General features: G+C 42.9%; 1 protein-coding gene across 1 annotated transcript; it reads left to right on the top strand.

The window, feature by feature from the left end:
• The first annotated feature begins 15,789 nt into the window (after window positions 1–15,789).
• On the top strand, window positions 15,790–22,656 carry LOC148342408 (uncharacterized). Its single transcript, XM_088288168.1, has 2 exons — window positions 15,790–16,795; window positions 22,552–22,656. The coding sequence occupies exons 1-2, from the start codon at window positions 15,923–15,925 to the stop codon at window positions 22,654–22,656; spliced, it is 978 nt and encodes a 325-aa protein (XP_088144294.1). The 5' UTR covers window positions 15,790–15,922.
• Window positions 22,657–24,165: the final 1,509 nt, after the last annotated feature.

The following is a 24,165-nucleotide window of genomic DNA, read 5'->3' as shown; positions in this document are numbered from 1 at the left end:
TTTGTATAAATTCCAAAATAGCTTGCTTTGCATGACTTGAACAATGTCACAAAAAAAAGGGTACCTCTTGCAAAATCTTTTTCTGCAAATAGATTGCGCCAAGATGCTCTCATGATGTAAATAATGTCAAATAAAAAAATGCTAAATAAAATGAAAGAAAATGTCAATGCAAGCCAAATAAACAAGTGGGCATCATCGGGAAAATGTGCCGTCTCGAGTACTCTGGTGCGCAGTCGCCACTTGTCATCTATGTAATGCCCAGTCAGGCTCAATCAGGGATCCATGTTGCGACCCGACCACAAGTCGGATGTAGATGCAAAATGCTTGACATGTCTAAGCTCCCGGCCCGATGTAGTCCATATCGGGAAATACGGCTTTCATGAAGCGTTTAAATCCTGTGCGCTCCTCTGTAACTAGAGGAGCTAAATCTTTAGCTATGTGCTAGGCTATCGCGTCCACCTCTGAGACGTTCTCTCGTATGGTGTCGCCTCCGTTCATGGGCTGTTGTCACTTGTCGAACCTTGCTTCTCACTTTGAACTTTCAGCACAGCATGGTTGTGTTGTGGGTGGTGAAAAAGCTTCTGGATTTGAATCCCAGCTACGACAGCGACGTCTGTTTTCTTTCTCGAGCAGACTGTTGGAGTCACGTGACTAGAGGCGCTGTTGCGGTCTTAAAGGGGCATGAACATTGCCGCAGACAGAAAAGGCTTTTCTTTTTTCTTTTTTTTAAACACCGAATTTACCGACATGGGCAAAATGATTTCGGTCATTGTACTAAATTTCGGTAACGGTAAATTTTCGGTTTATCGCCCAGGCCTACCTCCTATGCAATAGTTCTTAGAGCTACCTTAGTTACATTTGGCCGATATCGCAACTAATAAAATTATCTTAATCTGGAGCTAAATATCCAAACAATGCTGCCCAATATTTCTCATGAGTGATGTTTTAATATTGCATATAAATAACTTATACTTACACCTGAAAGTGCACTCCGATGAGGCGGAACACGTGGCTTCGGTAGTTTGCATCTTGCGAGTGTAGAACGGCGTAGAGGAAGAGCGAGGATTTTAAGGCTGCGAAGGTTGCATTCTCGTAGCCTTCACTCAGGGCCCGTCTCCATGGAAACTCCATGGAAACGAGGACAGATTATAAGGCTAGTTCTCGGAGGCCACGTGAATTTGGACACTTGCATAAAGTGTATATATGCAGGGTTCGCGGTTAACTTTAAAAACTGCTTGCCCATAGGGCAAGTGCCACTAAAATTTGACTTGCCCGAGTGGCTAAATTACGTGCCCGACTTGGCCAAGTGACAATTTTTTTTCTCTAAGAATAAAATGTTTATGGTTGTAAAATGTGCGCCACAAATGTAAATAAACATATAATCTGATAAACATAAATTAATCTTGTTTTCATCATCAACCATGAAACCCTACTCACAACAGCATGTATCATCCTGTGCAGTTATTGAAAATGTTAATTGTAGTTTTAATAATTAAAATATATTGGGAAAACGATATTACAGCAATCCAGATTATCAATTTTAAGTCCAGGAGAGCCTATTAATTGAGTAATCACATGAGTAAATTGTGAGTGTGGGAAATTTGTGTATTCCTTTAGGACCAGTGCCTGTGGCGCTGCCTCCATAAGTTTCATAGCATAAACAGAACACAGTCACTGACACTATGTCAGGTCACATCATGGAGCTAATGAATTAACAGCCAATAATCAAATATTACTCCCTTCCTTACTCACAACTGAATTGTCTACTTAAAAATATTTGAGCTATTTTAGTCATGTCAGAGGAATCCGAAATGTTCGGACGAACTCGTCGCCACTTGTAAACATGCGCAGAAGGGAAGAAAACTTCCGACTGTCAATTTTCGGCCGAAATATCGTAGGTTTTTGTTGTGTTTTTCAAACTTCAAATGAGGATGCAACTACAGCGAGTTCCAATACTGCGGGATTTATTGTCGTCCACTTTAACTCGACATTCACTGAACTAACTGATCCCCGTAGCGCCCGCCCATTGCCCCCGATAAGGCCAATGGACCAAACCATAACATAAGGGGGTGTCTGGGTTAAACCATCACCATACAGTGCACACAAACAGATCACATTGCAGTTTTCGGCGAAATTAAAGATATTTGGCTGCTTTAAAAAATGCTTGCCCGGTCGGGCAAGTTGCCCATAATTTTACCTTGCCCGTGGCCAGATTTCACTTGCCCCGGGCAATCGGGAAGTGGTTAACCGCGAACCCTGATATATATAAAGTGTTCGCAGTTCGAACAAACATCGGAGTTCGAACGCCGGTACGACGCGTGAGTGCCAACGCGAGGGTGGGATGCTGAGCGGCGTACGGGTGTAGATCGCTCTCTTGCTCTCTTCGTGACCAACTGTTGTCGCGTGTGGACGTGCTGCGTTTTGCTCTCGCGTTTTATATAGGTGTACGAAGTGTTTTAGCCCCTAATCATGCCTCCAAAGAAAGTCAGTGCAAGCAGCAAAGGAATGGTTTCGGTGTTCGAACAATTCGCTTTTCGAACAGGGTTCAGGAACGGATTATGGTCGAGAACCGAGGTTCCACTGTATGTATGTATGTATGTATGTATGTATGTATGTATGTATGTATGTATGTATGTATGTATGTATGTATGTATGTATGTATGTATGTATGTATGTATATATGTATATATGTATATATGTGTATGTATATATGTATATATCCCCATCTTCTGTACCGCTTCTGCTCACTTTGAGTCGCTGGAGCCTATCCCAGCTATCTTCGGGCAGTAGGCGGGGGACACCCTGAACTGGTTGCCAGCCAATTGCAGGGCACACAGACACGAACAACCATCCGCCCTCACATTCATACCTAGGGGCAATTTAGAGTGTTCAATCGGCCTCCCATGCATGTTTTTGGAATGTGGGAGAAAACCGGAGTACCCGGAGGAAACCCACGCAGGCACGGGGGGGACATGCAAACTCCACACAGGATGGCCGGAGCCGGGATTGAACCCACGCCCGATGATGTCTCTCACTGTGAGGCCATCGCGCTAACCAGTCGGCCACCGTGCCGCACTGTAGAAACAATATAAGACAAAGTCGCCGCATGAGCTGTGACTTGACCAAACCAAATGTGTGTTCGTCTTTTTGTGTCCTGCAGACGTCAGTGAATATGATCTCTGTTCTGTGAAAGAGGAGCCAGACTTGACTCACATCAAAAAGGAGGAGGAGGAGGAGGAGGAGGAGATCAACAAGTCACCACTGAACGTTGTCCCTATCAAGACTGAAGATGAAAACAAGGATGAGAGTGAGGACAACAGAGGGGCGGAGCCTCCAAGCAGCAGCTCAAGTCATCACGTGACAGAAGGTGATGAAGACCACTGGGGACCATCACAAGTACAAAATGAGGACACATTATCAGACACTCATGACGATGATGATGATACTAATGATGATGATAATGGGCAAGCTAAAGGTGAAAGGGCATGTCACACTGACTCATTCACTTCAAAGCTGTCTTTAAATGGACACAGAAAAACACACAGTGGTGAAAAACCTTTTTCTTGCTCAGTTTGTGGAAAGAGTTTCTCTCAAAAGACAAATTTAACAATCCACACAAGAACACACAGTGGAGAAAAACCTTTTTCCTGCTCAGTTTGTGGCAAGAGTTCCTCTCAAAAGATAAATTTGACAATCCACACAAGAACACACAGTGGTGAAAAACCTTTTTCCTGCTCAGTTTGTGGCAGAAGCTTCTCTGATAGGTCAACTTTAACAAAACATAGAAGAACACACAGTGGAGAAAAACCTTTTTCCTGCTCAGTTTGTGGCAAGAGTTTCTCTCAAAAGCCAAATTTAACAATCCACACAAGAAAACACAGTGGTGAAAAACCTTTTTCATGCTCAGTTTGTGGCAAAAGCTTCTCTGATAGGTCAACTTTGACAAAACATAGAAGAACACACGGTGGAGAAAAACCTTTTTCCTGCTCAGTTTGTGCCAAGAGCTTCTCTCGAAAGTCGCATTTACGACGCCACACAAGAACACACAGTGGAGACAAGCCATTCAGTTGCAGCGTTTGTGCTAAAAAAATTCTCCACTAAACAGCATGCGGAGAGTCACAATTGTGCTGGTGAGAATAGCAGCGATCCTTGAAGCTAAAAAAAAGACAACAAAAAACTGAAGGAACTGACTCTTTGTGGTAAGATGTAAATGTGATTTTGAATGAAATATGATAAATTTAGTTTTGCAAAGCTCTTTTATTGACACTAAGCCAATGTGATCATTGCCAGAAGAAGCAATGTGTCTGAGTGATGATGATTTTTTTGTGTGTTTACATCAAACATGTAAATGCAATTAATTGTCTTTGCCTGGAACAACATTTGTTAACGTTATGCTTTTTAGTTGTCTTTTTTATCGTACTTAATGGAAAAGGTGTGAGAAGAAACGGTGCTTATGAAATCGGTGCCTTCCACAATCATCAATGAAATCACTTGTTCCACTTGCTCAACTGACCTTCATTACGCCGTGAAAAGGTGAAAAACTGAACTAGAAGTTGAACTATAAAAAGAACAAGAAAGAGAAACGCAAGCAGTCTGTTTCTCTCAAAGGTTTTGGAATGTCAGGACTTGGCAATCTGATGGCGACTGGAGTCAGCGCTGGTTTTCTCGCTGTGTTTGGCTGGCTCGTGTATATGTATGGTCCATTGAACAAAACTCAAACTCTTCAAATATCCCCTCACATACATTTAATATTTGGCTTTCTGAATAAATTTCTGACGAGCTAAAACCACTTTCTAGGTTGAGCTCTATCAAGCGTTTGGGGTTTGTTGCTAAGCAGAATCTCACTTTGGAAAAACTCATTTTGTCAAATCTACCAAATATTTTTTTTCATGCTATATTATATTTTTTATACATTGGATTATTTATATATTGATATAGGGAAATATTAAAATTTAAAATTGGCAACCACATACAGACTTAATTCAATTAATAAGAAATATAGAAACATTTTATAAATATTGAACTAATTCAAAAGAGTCCTAATCGTGAAATAAATTTTGAATTAGAAAAAATACTTATCTATTAAATAAATTCAATAACCCGACCCTGGATGAGCGGCAGAAAATGGCTGGATGGATGGAATAATTTAAATTGCACACATATTCAAAAGAACAAATTTGTTCAGAAATATTCAAGAGTGAAATAAAAAGGTTTAAATTAATATTGATATAATTTTACATTAAAATAATTGAATAAGTATTGTATTATTACATAAGCAAGCTTAAATATAAATTGAAATAAATGAAAAAATAAGTTGTGTATTTTTAAATGGCCTAATTTAGATATGGGAAGTAATTCTCTTTATGTAACTATGAAGGGACTGGAGCTCACAGAAGTGACCAGTCTTGGTTCTGAAGTTCCGATGTAACCAGATATTGCCCTGAGAGAAAATAGGCCTGAGCATTGTTTATGGTGGGGGCAATTCTCTCGCCAGGTCAGTGACCTTCCAGGGTATGGAAGTAATTTAAGGTGTCTTCAGTGAAGTCCTACTTTGTCCTACTTGAATGAATCCACATCAAAATACCATCATTTATGACACCAAATAATATCCAGAAACACACTCACGCACCACTGAGTGAGTGTTGGACGATATAGCTTCTCTTGAAAGGTCCGACTTGAAAATGTCCTTGCAAGTGTATCTGCAATTAAATCCATGCTTTCCCCTCCTTCGGCCATTGTGGTTTAAAAAAAGCAAGAATATATTTTAGATTTTCGAACGGTCGCCAATTACGACTTTCGGGTGTGTTCATTCGGCATCGCGCCGCCCCCTCACAAGTGAGTATCCAATCACAAAACGCATTCATCACCCTCAGCATAAGGCCAGCGAGAAGGCTCACTGTAACCAACTCGTGATCTGATTGGCTATCGCAACCGTCTAACAAATTTGAAAGCTCATTGACTTTGACAGAAGAGATGCTCGCACAATTGCATCTTAAGGCCTCGGAATGCATAATGCCCACTCCTGCTATTGTGAAACCTGCCTGGCAACACGAGCGAGCGGAATTCTGATTGGTACAACGCTCAGCTATAATATGACATCAATGCAACGATGATGATAATTTTTTTTTCTATTGGTTATGTTTGGCCAGCTGAGAAGGCCTTGAAGGCCCACCACTGAGTTACTTGATAGCCTAAATTAAACTTTACTTTCATCAATAGAGTTAAAGTTATGCTTTATTGTAGGCGTTATGTGATTAATAGTGAAGGATTGTATTACGATTGCTGCCATTATTTTAAACACTTATGGGACAGAAGGTCAATTATTTAATTTAGCAGGTTCACATTTATTGAATATGTTCAACATTGATTAAACAAAAAGCATTCATCAAATGAAAATAGAAGTACAGTGCATCGATAAGATTGACTGGGATTGTAGTCATGGTGTTTACTGATGCATTCATATGCTAAATTTATATGACTTCGTTTAAATGTAAGACCTCAAACTTGCACACATAGTATTTTCATGACCCACACTCTCATTCGGAACAAACAGATTCAGTCTTCTCAGGTCAGGCTGATGACAAACCAGATCGCACTTCATGGAAAAATACGACAAAACACATTTTCCACATAGGCCATAGAAGATAGAAACATATCAAGTTGGGCCGGGGAGGACGTCACAGGGACGTGATCAAGAACACCCCAAAAACATAATCTGATCTGGGAAAACATAGACCACACAATCTGTTCACTGACGAGATTACAGGGGAATGTGAGCAGGAGAGACGGAGAGACTGCCGCCTGCCTGAGAAGGTCAGCCTTGGACGTGGAACGTGGAACGGGGGAGGGAGCAAGGACGACCGATTCAACCTACATGACCCTTGACATAGAAAACCTTTAAAATGTGAGGCTGGGCTGAGATCAGCGCGCCATTTTTCGATTGTACTCGTCCGAGTACAGTTTCTCGTCAGATTAAGAAAAAGACGCCCAGATACTATTTCCTCAACTCCAGAAATCGAAGAAACTAAAATATCGGAACTCTAATCAGCTGTTGTTGAGTCTTTATTTGACCCTTTTCTTCTTGAGTACAAAAAACGAACACGCATTGGAGTAAGTTTGGCTTTTCAGGTTCATTTACGAAATATTTCTCGTTTTCTCGATGGCTCAACTCCAGCAGTTTTGGTGACCCCGACGTGATTTTTCTCAAAAAGGGAGTCCTTGCGGCTTGTTCTTCACACTCTACAATATTCCAGGCCTGGACAATCAGAACAAAGGTAGGGGAGAGCCTGTTTATTAGAAGGCTCCTGATTTGTTATATTGCAGAGTGGAAAGACGTGGCCGATTTATTTTTAATTTTGTCAGTGTTTCTGGATATATTGTTTCTGGACTTCAGGAATGGTTGCATGCTTTGTATAGAATGTAGATTGCGCATGGATTACTAGTAATATTGGAAGCGTACGCAGGTGAAATAAGTAGGGGGCTCGGCCGGCAACAGAAATTAGCAGCCGCAGTCAAAAAGGGGGACTCCTGCTCTGGCAGTCGAAGAAGGGGATGCACAGCTGACTATCAGAACGTGTGCACGGCGATCCCAATAAAGTGACGCTCAGTATAGTTAGTATAGTATAGTATATAAGTGGCCTGAGGCTGGGAAAGATTGGATCTTTCGGACCGCCATTATTTGTCGCTGCAGAGGCATACACGGTGGAGGGAAGTGCACAGCTGACGAGCTGATGGTCGCACTGCAACCTCAAAAAAGAGTGCGCAGTCACGGTAAAAGAGCGGGCAGTCACGGTATACGTGGTTGACCGAGGCATGGAGCGTTCCGGTTGCTGGAATATAGAATAGATTTTAAGGTGTTCCGATATTGTTGACAGTTTCTTGATTTCAGGGTGTTCCAATGTGGTTCACTTGCTCTTTTGTGTGTTTGTGCTGTTGTCTGTATGTTAATTGTGACATGTATTTGTTGTGCAATTGTCTATACGTTGTGTGTGTCCCGTGGCAATTTGTGGCCCTTGCTGTGCTGCGTTCTACTGGGTTGTTGTGTCTCATGTTTATAATTCCCGGTCTATGTCTTATGATGCTCAATTGGTTTAATGTTAGGGTGTGTAGAAGAAAGTAGAGTGTTAATGTCTGGTGAGTGATGATAAAAAGGAGAAAGTGGGGTTTGCGTCCCACACTCACAACAAAACATGCTTAAAGTAAGGTGTGGTGCATACAATATATCATGTGAAAGTTCAAGCGATCGTGTGAGTGAATGCAACCCTGAAGCAGAACAGAACACTTTGTAGACCGGGGCGGGACGCCGACGGCGGTCAGCGATCCGCCGATTGCGCTCGGCGGTGCAGGACAGGGCCGCCCTGGCCTCCCTCCAGACGCAATGCGCCCGCTTAAGATGGAACTGGATGGACGGAACCTCCACCACCCCCTCCTGGGATGGAAACAGCGGAGGCTGGTAGCCATAGGCGGTCATGAAGGGAGAGCGCTCCGTGGCAGACGAGACCAGCGTGTTGTGCGCATACTCCACCCATGGCAGATGGTTGGCCCACAAGGATGGCCGATCGAGACACATCCACCGCAGAGCAGCTTCCAGGTCCTGATTTGTCCTTTCAGACTGTCTATTGGACTAAGGGATACTTATACAGGCGAGCAGAAGAAAGGGTCGAGTTCGGAAGGAGCTCGACGGCGCAATCATATGGAAGGTGCGGGGGTTAGGATTGAGCCCTATCTTTGCTGAAAACGGAGCGGAGTTCATGATAAACTTCAGGAACATTATCTAAGCAAATAATTGGCGTGGCACGGGTACTTAGTCCTTCTTCCACTGAGCGTAAACAATGGGCATAACAATAAGGGCTCCAATTTTCAAAAGACAGCCTACCCCAATCTGTTACCGGTTTGTGAGACCTCAACCAGGGTAACCCAAGAACAATCGGGGCTGCTCTGGAGGGCATGACAAAAAAAGGACCATTTCTCTACGTGGTTACTTGATAATTTTAAGGTTAACGGTTGCGTTACCCGTTTAATATCCGCCAGGAGTCGCCCGTCGAGATCGCAAACTCTCTTGGGTTTTCCTAATTCTCTGACCGAGCAACCTAATTTAGCGACCAACCCGGGGTCAATGAAACAATCATCCGCTCCCGAATCAACGAGGGCACGAATGTGGATACTAGCACTTAGTCCAATAATTTCCCCGTCCATCTCAAGTCTTTTAGTGTCCCCAGGTCGTATGTCCATTTGTCCTCTGACCTCGAGGCTTGAGTTCTCTTCCCCGGAGTCGGGGTGCTCGAGGTGGCGGATAGCCGACTTACAGAATTATCCTTGCTTCTGTGGTGGTGCCCGGCGGGAAGGTCGTGTCGGACATGAAGACACCCGGTGGCCCAGTAAGCCGCAGTAGAAGCAAGACCCCGACCTGAGCCATCGCTGTCGTTCCACCGCATCCAGCCGACCTCCTCCCAGCTGCATAGGTTCATCAGAAGGAAGAGGCACTAGGACCCGGGGGTGCGCTGGCTCAGTGTGAAGCTGCTCTGCTCCTCTCTCTCGGTTCTCTCTCTCAGGCGTTTGTCCAGACGGATCGCCAGGCTGATGAGCTCCTCCAGTGATGCCGTAACCTCGCGGACGGCGAGCTCATCCTTTAAAGCCGAGTTTATTCCTCGGCGGAACACGGTTCGTAAGGCACAGTCATCAAAACCACTTTCCGCCGTGCAAATGCGTAAAGAAATGGAATAGTCGGCCACCGATCGGCTGCCCTGAGTGCAATCTAACAGTTCACCTCCTGCCTCCTTTCCCTCAACTGTGTGATGGAATGCCCGCTGAAACTCAGCCAGGAAAGCAGGGAAAGAAGACCGGAGGTCTGGTCGGGCATTGCTCACAGCCATGGCCCAAGCACTAGCTTGGCCAGTCAATAGACCCATCATAAATGCTACCTTGGTGCTGTCATGAACATTCGTGAGGGGCTCTTGATCGAAATTTAACCTACATTAATGAATAAACTCCCCACAAAGGCCAGGTTCCCCCACATAATGGGAGGGGTGAGGTAAGTTTGGCTCGCGACTGTGGTAGCCGGGCGGGAGAGCTCCGGTCGCAAAGGCAATCGGGTCGGAACCCGAGACAGTGCGTGACAGCAGGCTACCTATGCGGGCATCGAAATTCTCAAAACGGTGGGCCAGCTGGCCAACTGCGTTGCGGGGGTCCGCAAGCTCAGTCTCCTGCTGTCCCACCAATCGTCCTTGGCTGGTCAGAGCCTTGTAAATCTTCTCTGTGTCCGCAGAGTCCATGGTCGGAATATTTTGTTATGGTATTTTCCATCACAGCTGGAAAATAGGATCAGGACTCTTCAAGCGCAGACACAGAGAGATGAATTTTAACAAAGATATTTATTTTTACAAAAACAGGAACACTATATATATATAAAATCATACGCAATACCGACAAAGTGCAACTAAAGACACGAGTGGAAAAACTGACACCAGGGGAATAACGACGGGAACGAAAAAGGCTTGCAAAAGGCAAGGAACAAAATGAACAAAAATCGCTTACCACAGAAGGGCAAGGAAAACAAATTGATGAGCGAGCTCAACCGATAAAATCAATAAAAGAAAACGGAAACACTAACAATGAACGGGAACAAGTTACACGGAATGCAATAACAAGGTCTCTAGAATTCACAACTTGGGACATGAGCAAGATGACTATTCCGACGCTGAGTAGTCAGCGTGGAGTGTTTAAATAGTGCAGTAATCAATGACTTGACGAGTGACAGGTGCGTGGCTGGTGGGCGCGTCTCTCCAGCCATGACGACATGAACAGGAACAAGTGCTGAAAGGAAACACCCCCACTCCAGCTGGGCAAACACAAAACAAAAACATGACAGGATAAGACGGACCATGATACAAAAGGATTAGGTTTTTGGGATAGGTTTGAATTGAAACATTTTATGATCATGTTCAAAGAAAATCTTTAGAACAGGAGATGTCTAGCAATTGATGAGAGGTTTGCCAAGTATAAAGTTGGATTAAATAGTTCGGCAGCTGATTTATTAACTGATGTGTATCAAATGTAACAAAGGTGGACGACAGATGTTTTATGACTATGAGACACCAGCCCTGACATGACAACGTTTAAGGGACAAGACAGCATTCCATAAATACCAGACTGCTAACATCCGCATCTATGAGCTGCTTGACGTCACAGGTGCAGGATCGTCAGCTACGTCCAGGAGGAACAGGAGAAACGATTTCACGGGGACTGAATGGGAAAATCCACAAACGCACAGTGGTAAACTTTGGCATACTCTGGCTAAATTGAGGCAAAATTAAGGTTCTGCCAGCACAAATCTCAGTGTAATCAAGGCGGACGCGCCGAGGGAAGGGTTTCTGTGTGGAATTGGAAAGTATCTTTTTGGTGAATGAAAGTGTGACAGAAAAAGTGTTTGTATGTATATGTGGTATGAGTGAATGTTTAAGGGACGGGCCTCAGGAAAGAAACCTGATTGAGGGCACCGGTAAGCCCGAACAGCACGTAGGATGCAATGGACGGACAGGCCTGATCAACCTGAATCCCTATTGCACTCCCAAGTACTGATTTTCAAATTGCTATTGGAGGCAGATTGGACTAATTAAATTCATGCATCAAGTGAATGATTGATTGACATTATTACACAAAATTTATGCAAATCTGAAAGTGTCAGAATGGAGGTAATTTACCCCTTCTCGCTTGCAAGTGCCACTCCTCCAGTTCTCTCCACAGGTTTGAGGTGACATGTGACCTGTGTGACCAGAAGGCCAGAGAACGCTTCAAAAAGCGCCGCATCACGCCCATCCCGGAGGTTCTCCTCAACAAGGAAGGAGATATAAGATATTGTAATTTAGGGTCCACAAAAACAGATTAAGATATAGTTGTCGCTTTAGCCTGCTCATGTGCCTCGCAGGTTTTATGATTCACATTGGGTGCGCGACTAGATAACACATACCCAGTCCAGGATAGGGCAAAATTTTGGTGTATTGTTTAGACTTTTCCATAATATACGGCACCACAGCGGTGATACTTGAAGTTAATTTCAGTTAAGGGGGCGGTGGCGCTGTTTTTATGAAAAAAAATACTCATTTAACGCAGGCACGAGCATTTGGGATGCCGCGGTCCACCGTCCACTACATCATCCACCGGGTCACTGGGGAAGTGGTGGCTCTTCGCCACAGAGTCATCCACTTCCCCAACACTGCAGGAGACCTTCAGGCAGTGACCCAGGCATTTGTAGGGCTGGCGAGGCACCATGCATTTGCAAAAGTTGCTGGAGCAATAGATGGTTGTCATGTCCGAATCAAGCCTCCAAGTGACCTTGATGGTCACGACTTATAAGAACCGCAAGCTTTTCTGGACATCTACATGGGCTGGCCTGGATCAGTCCACGACTCCAGGGTCCTCCGCCACAGCCCCCTTTACCAAAAAGGGCTATATCCTCCTCCAGGGCACTTCATATTGGCAGATGGAGGGTACCCGTACCACACGACCACTCCCCGTCATCACTCCTTACAAGCGGCCGGTGCAGGGTGTGTGGGCCCGGCGCTTCAACGTTCATCATTCCAAGGCACGCTCTATTATTGAGCGTGCCTTTGGAATGATGAAGGTGAGATTCCGGGCCATCTTTTTCCACACCCTGGAGGTGCACCACACCTTTGGCACAAAATAATCTTTAACTGAATCATCAAAGAGCACAGACACACAAACATGGCAAAATATGAGAAGATGGAAAAATAGATTCATATACAATGTAATGAATGGTTAATAAATCTATCCCATCTTTTGGAGTGACATGGCAGCCATCTATTGCCCCAACCATCCCTGCAAACCCCCACGTAATGGATGACGTAGTGGACACTGCAACCGGTATGATGCCCCACTTCAAGTCACGAGAGGAAGATCAGGACTCCTCATTGTGCCCCATCCATGTCATGGGTCCTGGAAGAAAGGTTCCATCCATGCTCCAAATGAGTCCCTGCTCAGGCGAAAATTGGCAAAACAGCACTGACACACTCAGGTTTATCCTGCAACAGTTATGAACTGGGGAATGCTTTTTATTTTCTGTGAATAGTTACTGTGAGTTATGATGTACTTAATTTATGCCTTGTTTGTCCACCAGTTTTTCAATGAATTAATAGTTTGTAAGCAAAACAGACATGGTGGAGTCTTCATATTATTGTAAAGGTTTTGGTCTTTCACAAACCTGGGCTTTTTCACTTTTGTCTGAAGAAGCTGATCTCAAAGTGTGACTGGGATACAAACTAGTTAATCTGTTTTGAAAGTACCCCGGTTTTTGTTTAATTTTAAATGAATGTTATCTAAATTTTAGTCTTGAACACCAAGCATTGATTTTTATTTTGATCAATCATTTTTTTCATTAAACTGAAAAACCTTCGTCTCCCTCCTCTCAGTTGCCCTTCCCTCCTCTGCCAACCTCTGTCTCTCCAATTCCTGTCTCCGCATTGCTAAATCGAGTCTGTAAAGTCTGATAATTTCATCCTCTCTCCTTCGCTTTCTCCCTCTCTGTCGTTGCTCTGGCTGTTGGCCTCGCTCTTCTTCTTCTTCTACTTCTTCTTCTTCCTCCTCCGCCTCTTGCATCACCCTGGCCCGACTTGGCCCTGGTATTTCTTCAGGGATGGCCTGACTTGGCCCTGGTCTTTCCTCAGGGAATGAGGCAATTAGGACAGGGGGGGTGATGGACTATGTCCGAGCACTCCAACCATAAGTTCGAACCAGGGCCAAGTATCGGCAGTAGCTCTCCCTGCCACCCTTCGCCGGTCCCTGGGTTTTTGCAATCCTTTATCTGAAAAGAAGCAAAAAGATAAAACAATTATATCTTCATTTTCACACACAAGAAAAAAAATGTGGACTTCCATACTTTAAACTTCATTTTTAAATTATCCCATTTTTTTTTGCCTGCAGGGGCGTCACTTTGCCCTGCAGCTCAAGTTTTTTCACGATGGTCCTGTATTAAATAGTAAATAAAAATGCATGCAAAAATAAAGGATGAAAAAAAGGATAAAAAAAGATGCAAACATTAGTCAGAAATCCTGGTGTTATGGGTAACATGCAGATTATATTATTCATTAATATCAGTAATTGGGGAGCACATTGTCGGGGGTACATGGAATTTATACAGGGCACATTCTGTGCTCGGATAAACAGCTGCGTGTTCGCGCAAATCTAATTCAAACACAAATAGCTGATGAATGGAATAAAATTGCTATAGTGGGTCTCGCCATTCTTATGCGTTTTCTTCTTGATATTTTGAGTTTAAATGGATGGAAATAAATAAGACAATAACCCGTCAAATATTTTTCCCGCTAGAAATTGTATTTTTGCCTCCATGCTGTGGCTGCGGAGAACTTGGCCCCCGTAAAGAGGCCGTCGTACTCCCCGCGCAGCTTGATCAGCGCGGTCATCTCCTTGCTCCCTAAAACATAAGGGAAAGATTAAATTAAATAATGCTAACATGCAGAAATAAGGCAATTCAAATGTTTCAGCCGTACCTCCTATGCAATAGTTCTTAGAGCTACATTAGTTATATTTGGCCGATATCGCAACTAATTAAATTATCTTAATCTGGAGCTAAATATCCAAACATTGCTGCCCAATATTTCTCATGAGTGCTGTCTTAATATTACATATAAATAACTTGTACTTACATCTGAAAGTGCACTCGGATGAGGCGGAACACGTGGCTTTGGTAGTTTGCATCTTGCGAGTGTAGAACGGCGTAGAGGAAGAGCGAGGATTTTATAGGGGCAATTTAGAGTGTTCAATCGGCCTGCCATGCATGTTTTTGGAATGTGGGAGAAAACCGGAGTACCCGGAGGAAACCCACGCAGGCACGGGGGGGACATGCAAACTCCACACAGGATGGCCGGAGCCAGGATTGAACCCACGCCCGATGATGTCTCTCACTGTGAGGCCATCGCGCTAACCAGTCGGCCACCGTGCCGCACTGTAGAAACAATATAAGACAAAGTCGCTGCATGAGCTTTGACATGATCAAACCAAATGTGTGTTTGTCTTTTTGTGTCCTGCAGACGTCAGTGAAAAATATCTCCGTTCTGTGAAAGAGGTGCCAGACCTGACTCGCATCAAAAAGGAGGAGGAGGAGGAGGAGATCAACAAGTCACCAGTGAACGTTGTCCCTATAGAGACTGACGATGAAAACAAGGATGAGAGTGAGGACAAGAGAGGGGCGGAGCCTCCAAGCAACCGTTCAAGTCATCACGTGACAACAGAAGGTGATGAAGACCACTGGGGGCCATCACAAGCACACAATGAGGACACATTATCAGACTCTCGTGACGATGATGATGATGGGCAAGCTAAAGGTGAAAGGGCACGTCACACTGACTCATTCACTTCAAAGCTGTCTTTAAAAGGACACAGAAAAACACACAGTGGTGAAAAACCTTTTTCTTGTTCAGTTTGTGGAAAATGCTTCTCTCAAAAGGGAAATTTAACAGAACACACAAGAACACACAGTGGAGAAAAACCTTTTTCCTGCTCAGTTTGTGGCAAGAGTTTCTCTCAAAAGACAAATTTAACAACCCACACAAGAACACACAGTGGAGAAAAACCTTTTTCCTGCTCAGTTTGTGGCAAGAGTTTCTCTCAAAAGAGAAATTTAACAATCCACACAAGAGCGCACAGTGGAGAAAAACCTTTTTCCTGTTCAGTTTGTGGCAAGAGTTTCTCTCAAAAGAGAAATTTAACAATCCACACAAGAGCGCACAGTGGAGAAAAACCTTTTTCCTGCTCAGTTTGTGGAAAATGCTTCTCTCAAAAGCCAAGTTTAAAAGCACACACAAGAACACACAGTGGTGAAAACCCTTTTTCTTGCTCAGTTTGTGGTAAAAGCTATTCTCAAAAGTCAAATTTAACAAGTCCCACAAAAATGCACAGTGGAGAAAACCCTTTTTCCTGCTCAGTTTGTGGAAAATGCTTCTATGTAAAGTCAAATTTAACTTGTCACACAAGAACACACACTGGAGAAAAACCTTTTTCTTGTTCAGTTTGTGGAAAATGCTTCTCTCAAAAGGGAAATTTAACAGAACACACAAGAACACACAGTGGAGAAAAACCTTTTTCCTGCTCAGTTTGTGGCAAGAGTTTCTCTCAAAAGACAAATTTAACAACCCACACAAGAACACACAGTGGAGAAAAACCTTTTTCCTGCTCAGTTTGTGGCAAGAGTTTCTCTCAAAAGAGAAATTTAACAATCCACACAAGAGCGCACAGTGGAGAAAAACCTTTTTCCTGTTCAGTTTGTGGCAAGAGTTTCTCTCAAAAGAGAAATTTAACAATCCACACAAGAGCGCACAGTGGAGAAAAACCTTTTTCCTGCTCAGTTTGTGGAAAATGCTTCTCTCAAAAGCCAAGTTTAAAAGCACACACAAGAACACACAGTGGTGAAAACCCTTTTTCTTGCTCAGTTTGTGGTAAAAGCTATTCTCAAAAGTCAAATTTAACAAGTCCCACAAAAATGCACAGTGGAGAAAACCCTTTTTCCTGCTCAGTTTGTGGAAAATGCTTCTATGTAAAGTCAAATTTAACTTGTCACACAAGAACACACACTGGAGAAAAACCTTTTTCTTGTTCAGTTTGTGGAAAATGCTTCTCTCAAAAGGGAAATTTAACAGAACACACAAGAATACACAGTGGAGAAAAACCTTTTTCCTGCTCAGTTTGTGGCAAGAGTTTCTCTCAAAAGACAAATTTAACAACCCACACAAGAACACACAGTGGAGAAAAACCTTTTTCCTGCTCAGTTTGTGGAAAATGCTTCTCTCAAAAGCCAAGTTTAAAAGCACACACAAGAACACACAGTGGAGAAAACCCTTTTTCCTGCTCAGTTTGTGGAAAATGCTTCTATGTAAAGTCAAATTTAACTTGTCACACAAGAACACACACTGGAGAAAATCCTTTTTCTTGCTCAGTTTGTGGTAAATGCTTCTCTCAAAAGTCAAATTTAACAAGTCACACAAGAATGCACAGTGGAGAAAACCCTTTTTCCTGCTCAGTTTGTGCCAAGAGGTTCTCTCGAAAGTCGCTTTTACAAAGCCACACAAGAACACACACTGGAGACAAGCCATTCAGTTGCAGCGTTTGTGCTAAAAAATTATTTTCTAAAAAGGGTGCTGCGAGACACAATTGTGCTGGTGAGAATAGCAGCGATCCTTGAAGCTTAAAAAAAATAAAACAAAAAACTGAAGGAACTGACTCTTTGTGGTAAGATGTAAATGTGATTTTGAATAAAATATGATGAAATTGAATTTTGCAAAGCTTTTTTATTGACACAAAGCCAATGTGATCAGTGTCAGAAGAAGCAACGTGTCTGAGTGATGATCTTTTTTTTGTTTTCATATCAAACATTATTAATGAAATTAATTGTCTTTGCCTGGAACAACATTTGTTAACGTTATGCTTTTCAGTTGTCTTTTTAATCGTACCTAATGGAAAAGGTGTGAGAAGAAACTGTGCTTATGAAATCGTTGCCTTCCACAATCATCAATTAAATCACTCGTTCCACTTGCTCAACTGGCTTTCATTACGCTGTGTGAAAAGGTGAAAAACTGAACTAGAAGTTGAACTATAAAAAGAACAAGAAAGAGAAATGCGAATAGTCTCAGTTTCTCTCAAAGGTTTTGGAATGTCAGGAGTTGGCAACTTGATGGCGACTGGAGTCAGCGCTGGTTTTCTCGCTGTGTTTGGCTGGCTCGTATATGTATGGTCCATTGAACATAACTCAAACTCTTCAAATATCCCCTCACATACATTTAATATTTCGCTTTCTGAATAAATTTCTGACTGGCTAAATACACTTTCTAGGTTGAGCTCTATCAAGCGTTTGGGGTGTGCTTCTAAGCAGAATCTCACTTTGGAAAAACGTATCCTTTTGTCAAATATACCAAATGTTTTTTTTCCATGCTATATTATATTTTTTATACATTGGATTATTTATATAATGAAATAGGGAAATATTAAAATTGGCACTCACTTACAGACCTAATTTAATTAATAAGAAATATAAAACATTTTATAAATATTGAACTCATTGAGAAGAGTCCTGATCTTGAAATAAATATTGAATTGTAAAAAATACTAAAAAATTAATTCAATAACCCGACCCTGGATGAGCGGCAGAAAATGGCTGGATGGATGGAATAATTTAAATTGCATACATATTCAAATGAACAAATATGTTAAGAAATATTCAAGTGTGAAATAAAAAGGTTAAAATTAATATTGATATAATTTAACATTAAAATAATTTAATAAATATTGTATTATTACATAAGCAAGCTTAAATATACGTTGAAATAAATTTTTAAAAAGTCGTGTATTATTAAATGGCCTAATTTAGATATGGGAAGTAATTCTCTTTATGAAACTATGAAGGGACTGGAGCTCACAGAAGTGACCAGTCTTGGTTCTGAAGTTCCGATGTAACCAGATACTGCCCTTAGAGAAAATAGGCCTGAGCATTGTTTATGGTGGGGGCAATTCTCTCGCCAGGTCAGTGACCTTCCAGGGTATGGAAGTAATTTAAGGTGGTCACGAGTAGACTGGTCGTATCAACGGGGAGACGCACCTGCTCTCCCTCTGGGGGACTTTTGGAGGGAAATCCCAAAGATTAGCGTGATGGGAATGCATATGTAACAAAGGAAAATTAGATATTCATGTCCTATTTGGGCATTCCTTGTAAGAAGGTAATGTCTGAGAGGGGGCTCGCACGTGTGCGGAGCGCACACGCACACGTTTTTGGGGAGACTTCTTTTGACATCAGCATGTGACGAGAAAAAAATCTTTTTTGAACCAGTTCTTTTCCATCATCAATCCAGCCTTGCTCGGCTGTCTGTCCGGAAGGCAGCAAGGACCCACACTTCAAAGACAAAATATACGACATATTGAAAGAAAAATAATACTCAAATATTGAAATAAGTATAGAATTGAATGAATTAACAACAAAGAAATAAATACCTCCTGGAAAATATAATTATTTTCAACATTTGTCAAAGCACAACATTTCGATCAGATTGAGTTCTTGCTTGCACATTCTTAATCGTAATTTTTTTACTTTTAATTTTTAAGTTACCATATTTTCGCAGTCATAGGACGCGCTGCTTCAAAGGGCGCAACACCTGTTGAAGGTGCTATTTCTGTCTTTGAAACACACACTGGGCGCACCGCCTTACAAGGCGCTAGCTCAGCTGCTTTTAGCATAGCAATAGCTCGCACTGACTCAGCCCATGGCAATTCACCTTGCCTCAATACCATAAGCAATCGCCACATTTCAAAGAGAGTTGCCATGATACCATTGACAATCGCTATCATTAACAATGACTCTAACCAATAGTGATGGGTAGATGAGGCATCCTGTATCGTTTCGACACAGTGACACAATGTATTGACACTGTGTTGACACTGTGTTGCTGAATACTGACACCTGGTGGACTTGCAAGAAACATTTGACAGGGTCATCTGACACTGATCTGTCAAACTAATATTATCCAATTCCATTGATTAGCGACGTGATGTGTTTTTATATATCCTATTTCTTATTACTTTCCATCGCACTAATTATTCTCTTGTCTAATTTATATATTTAACTGAATTATTGTTGTATTGCACTGGAGAGGGGAGCTCTTTAATCTCGTTGCACACTTGAGTACAATGACAAAGCGATTTCTGATTCTGATTAGGCATTTCCTTTCACATTATTTTTACATACACGCAATTTCATAAAAAAAATCTTTGATATTCGAGACGCAGTTGATAAATTAAGAGAACATCTGTCTGAATGCCCAAGTAAAAGTGTTGTGAATGACAATGGACTCATTGTAATTAAAGATTTTTATTCAAAAGAAATTAGTTTCTCCAGCGTTTTGTTATTCAGTCTATTTCTTTTTTTGAGGCAATTTCCCCCGCCTTTGAGAAGATCCTCTCACAAGACACTGAAGAGGCCGGTGTGCACAACGCCTGTGTGGCTAATATAAATAGGTGAGGGAACGTTGCCTCCCTGGGCTTCCAGTATAAGAGCGAGTCTTCCGTACGTGCAACGTGTCCTGCTGACATATAGCGCTGCACCTCTGAGTGCGCATCAACAGTGACGTCTTCCATCTTGTGGATATTTAACGCAAAGTAATGCGCCAATAACTCGATGCTTGTTTTGAGCGTCCATCCTGTTGACAGAAGCGCTTCCTTATGAACACAGTTTGGCGCGCGACCGCTGTGTCGACACCATTCCGGCAGTGGTCACGTGACTTTCTTAAAGCGGTACGCGCACCGACACGGGGTTTGCCCTGGAAGCTCGGCGCGCGCATCGACTCCTCAGTGTCGTTGGACCAATCACTACCTAGGAGAAAAGAGATGTGAATTTGGTTTTCGTCACTCACTAAACGAACATATGTGACAGTTCCATAGCCTCCTTCGCTGGCGTCAGAAAAATTATGTAATTGTGCCTGCTTTACAGCTCCAAACCCAGCTGGTCTAATACACCGGTCAACTTTAAATGTAGCTAGCTGGCCCAAGTCCTCCAACCACCTTCTCCATCGCTTTAAAATGTCTTGTGGCAAAGGATCATCCTAACTGCAGCCCCTTCTACACAGCTCCTGTTGCATTATTTTGGCCTGAAGGGTCACTGGCGCCAGGAACCCCAGTGGGTCGTAAACAGAACTGTTGACTGATAGCATCCCACGTCTGGTCAGAGCCCGCTGCTTTATTTCCAATCCAAAGACAAAATCATCCGTCTCCACACACCACTGAAGACCAAGCGCTCTTTCTACTGGAAGCTTGTCATTGTCCAAATCCAACATCTTCAGCTCTTTGACTCTCCATTCTTCAGAGATGGCTTGCAAAACAACACGACTGTTGCTAATCCACTTTTCCAAAGCAAAGCCTCCTTGTTGACAGAGAGCAATGAGGCCCTGTATCAGCTGGATAGCTTTTGTGACAGAGGCAGTGCTCTTCAGACAATCATCAACATAAAAGTTCTGTTGAACAGCTTCTATAACAACCGGTAGGCACTTAGACTGATTGTCTTGAGCCATTCTTCTCAGAGCATAAGCTGCGCAACTTGGTGATGAGATGGCTCCAAATAAATGCACCATCATTCTGTAAGGGACTGGTTGTTGTGTTGTGTCTCCATTAGGCCACCACAAAAAACGTAGAAAGTCCAGATTCTCCTCTGGCACACAGACTTGATGGAACATAGCTTGAATGTCTCCCATGAAGGCTGTTGGCTGTTGTCTAAACCTCATGAGGACGCCCATCAACGTGCTTGTGAGAAGGGACCCTTGCAGCAGCTCCGTATTCAGGGACAAGCCTTTAAACGTGGCACCGTAGTCAAACACGACACACAGTGTTCCCTTTCTGGGATGATGGACACCATGATGGGGAATATCCCAAACTCTTCCTGAATCAAGGTCTCTTTGATCATCAGGTACTTGTTCTTGTAACCGTTGTTGGGCCACAGCAAAATTGTTTGGCAAGAAGACATCTTTCTTCTTGAAAGGTAAGTTTATAGTATACTTTCCATCCTGTAACTTGGCAGATGTTTCCATTATATTGAGAGACTGCTGGTCTTCTCTTGACATTTCCTGGCTTTCCATGAGCTTCTCGCAGAAATCATGATTATACTGGTTCATTAGCAGCTCCTCCAGCCTGCTGACACCAATTCTATTCACAGATACGACAGAAGCTTCCATCCTACTATTCCCATCCAGTGGGCCATTAACCACCCAGCCGAGCGCAGTTTTGACAGCATACGGACCATTACCTTGACTATTAATAACTTCCCATGGCTCCAATAGCTTGGGTGCATTGATCCCGATCAACAGGTCAACCTTGGCTTGAATGGACGGTACCTGTATACCTGACAAATACGGCCATTTAAGGAGGTCTTGAGATGTTACCATATCGTCTGTAGTGACTGGCATTTGCGCCTGTGTAAGCACTTCCGGCAGTGGATGGAACTGAGAGCTTTCCAGGCCGGCCACCTCGAGATTAAAAAGTGAAAAGGCATGACTCATCTTTGTTTGACCCATTGTTCGTATCAGGACTTGGGTTCTCTTTCCAGAGAGGTTCAAGCGATTCATCAGTTGTTCAGAACAAAATGTTCCGGTGCTGCCTGGATCCAAGAATGCATATGTTAAGATCACACAGTCACCTTTGGCAGCTTTTACTTTAATGGGCAGCACTGACAACATGGTGCGACAATTGCCGGCCCCTGTATGTCCACAAGTTGTGTGAGAAATGGGAATAAGCTCTGGTGTTTCCAACTCTTGTTGAGGAGCAGTTGCCTGTCTATTTATGTGCAACACTGTTGGATGATTTTGCTTGCAAATGTCGCATTTCAATCTCATATCACAGTCACGGCTAACATGTCCATGACGAAGGCAGCCAAAACATAAACCTCTTTTCTTCTAAATAAACAGCTTGTCCATGTGTTTCTTTCTTCCAAACTGCTTACAATTTTCCAGCAAATGTTCCAGTGAGCAAAAAATACAACGGCCATTTTCATAGTCTTCGAAGGAGTGTGGCTGCTTAACCTTGGGAGGATCTGTCCCAGTCACGGTACTGGCCACCACGTTCCCCTTCACTCTACTGCCCGCATATGACCTGCCTTGACCTATTGATGTTGAGTTAGGGCTGTAATCATGCAGATCTCCAAAGAAGGGGTCCGAAAGAATTCTTACGTGCCGCTCTATGAACTGTACCAAGTCAGCAAATCCAGCTCTGTATCCTGTTGATTCCATGATGTCATAGGCCTTGCCACGCCAATGTTCTCGTAATTTATAGGGCAACTTGGCCAAGATTGCCCTCAAGTTCGCAGGCATGTCCAGTTCCTGCACATACTCCAGCTCCTCCATGATGTTGCAGCAGCCGCGTAGAAAAAAGGAGTAACTGTGCAGTGCCTTTGTGTCATCTGTTTTTATTGTTTGCCATGACAGAGCCTGACTAATGTATGCAGTGGCCATTTTGTAAGGATTTCCAAAATGATCCTGGAGCAAAGCCTTGGCCACGGCATAACCACGATCTGAAGCCATGTGTTGACAACTTTGCACAAGTTCCTGAGGTTGCCCTCGGGTGTATTGCTCAAAATAATACAAACTGTCTGCTGCGGCTGCTTTACTTTCCACTCCTTGCTCAAATGCTTTAATGAAAGTTCTGTAGTGCAATGGATCACCATCAAATATTGGAATGTCTCTTGGTGGAAGTGTCATTGAACGCTGTTGGTTCATTAAGGCTGCTGTAATCTCAGTTTGTCTGCTCATAATGGTCAAAAGGTCTGCAGGAACCTGTGAAGTGGTTGATGAATGAGCTTGCGCATCACTTTGTGTTGACCGTACCTTTACTTCCATTGCTTTTCCATCTTGCTCCACCAAAGGGTGCTCCTGATTTGTGTTCCATTTCCTTTGTTCCAGGAGGTTATGCTGTTGCTTTATATTTGATGCAATCAATTTCTTTGGCCTCACATCTGTTGTTTTGTTTTCCATTTGTGGCATCCTGAATCTCTCCTTTTGTTGTGCTGTTTCCATATCATCATGATGAGGTTTAAACTCTTGGACTGTGGGGTTTAAACCTTGTCCATTCATTGCTCCATTTTTCTTTACAGTTGACTGCGCTTGAGACTGGCCCTCTTCAATGGCATTATAAATGTCCATCCGCGCTTCAAATGCCACCAGTTCCGCCTCCAAATCAAGCATCTCCATTCTTCTCCTTAGTTTTGCTTCTTCTTCTTCAATAGCATGTCGTTGTTCCAATATTTTCACACGAGCCAGCACTGCAGCTCTTTCCGCTGCTGCCTTTAGTTTAGCAGATGAAGCAGAGGACTTGGTACTTTTTTTGCTAACCCTGCTGCTCACGTTTGACACACTATCTTCAGGAGAGATGTCATCATTAGCATAACCTTTATCGGTTTCTTTTATGATTTCTTGTATTTGTGTTGAACCTTGAGAAAGCCATAGATTGACCCTTGAAAAACACTCATTGTTTGGGATCATTTTGGCTTTAAACCATATTTCGTGCTTTTCACCCTCTTCAACAGACAACAAACCCATCATTGAATCATGTACATTTTTAGCATCAACACACAACCCTTTCAACTCATCAAGACCATTTATCACCTTGGTTTTA

This window comes from Idiotropiscis lumnitzeri, chromosome 2 (assembly GCF_059441095.1).
Source record: "Idiotropiscis lumnitzeri isolate Australia: NSW breed Sydney's pygmy pipehorse chromosome 2, RoL_Ilum_1.0, whole genome shotgun sequence".
NCBI classification, from domain to species: Eukaryota; Metazoa; Chordata; class Actinopteri; order Syngnathiformes; family Syngnathidae; genus Idiotropiscis; species Idiotropiscis lumnitzeri.
This window is presented reverse-complemented; position numbering and strand designations above follow the sequence as displayed.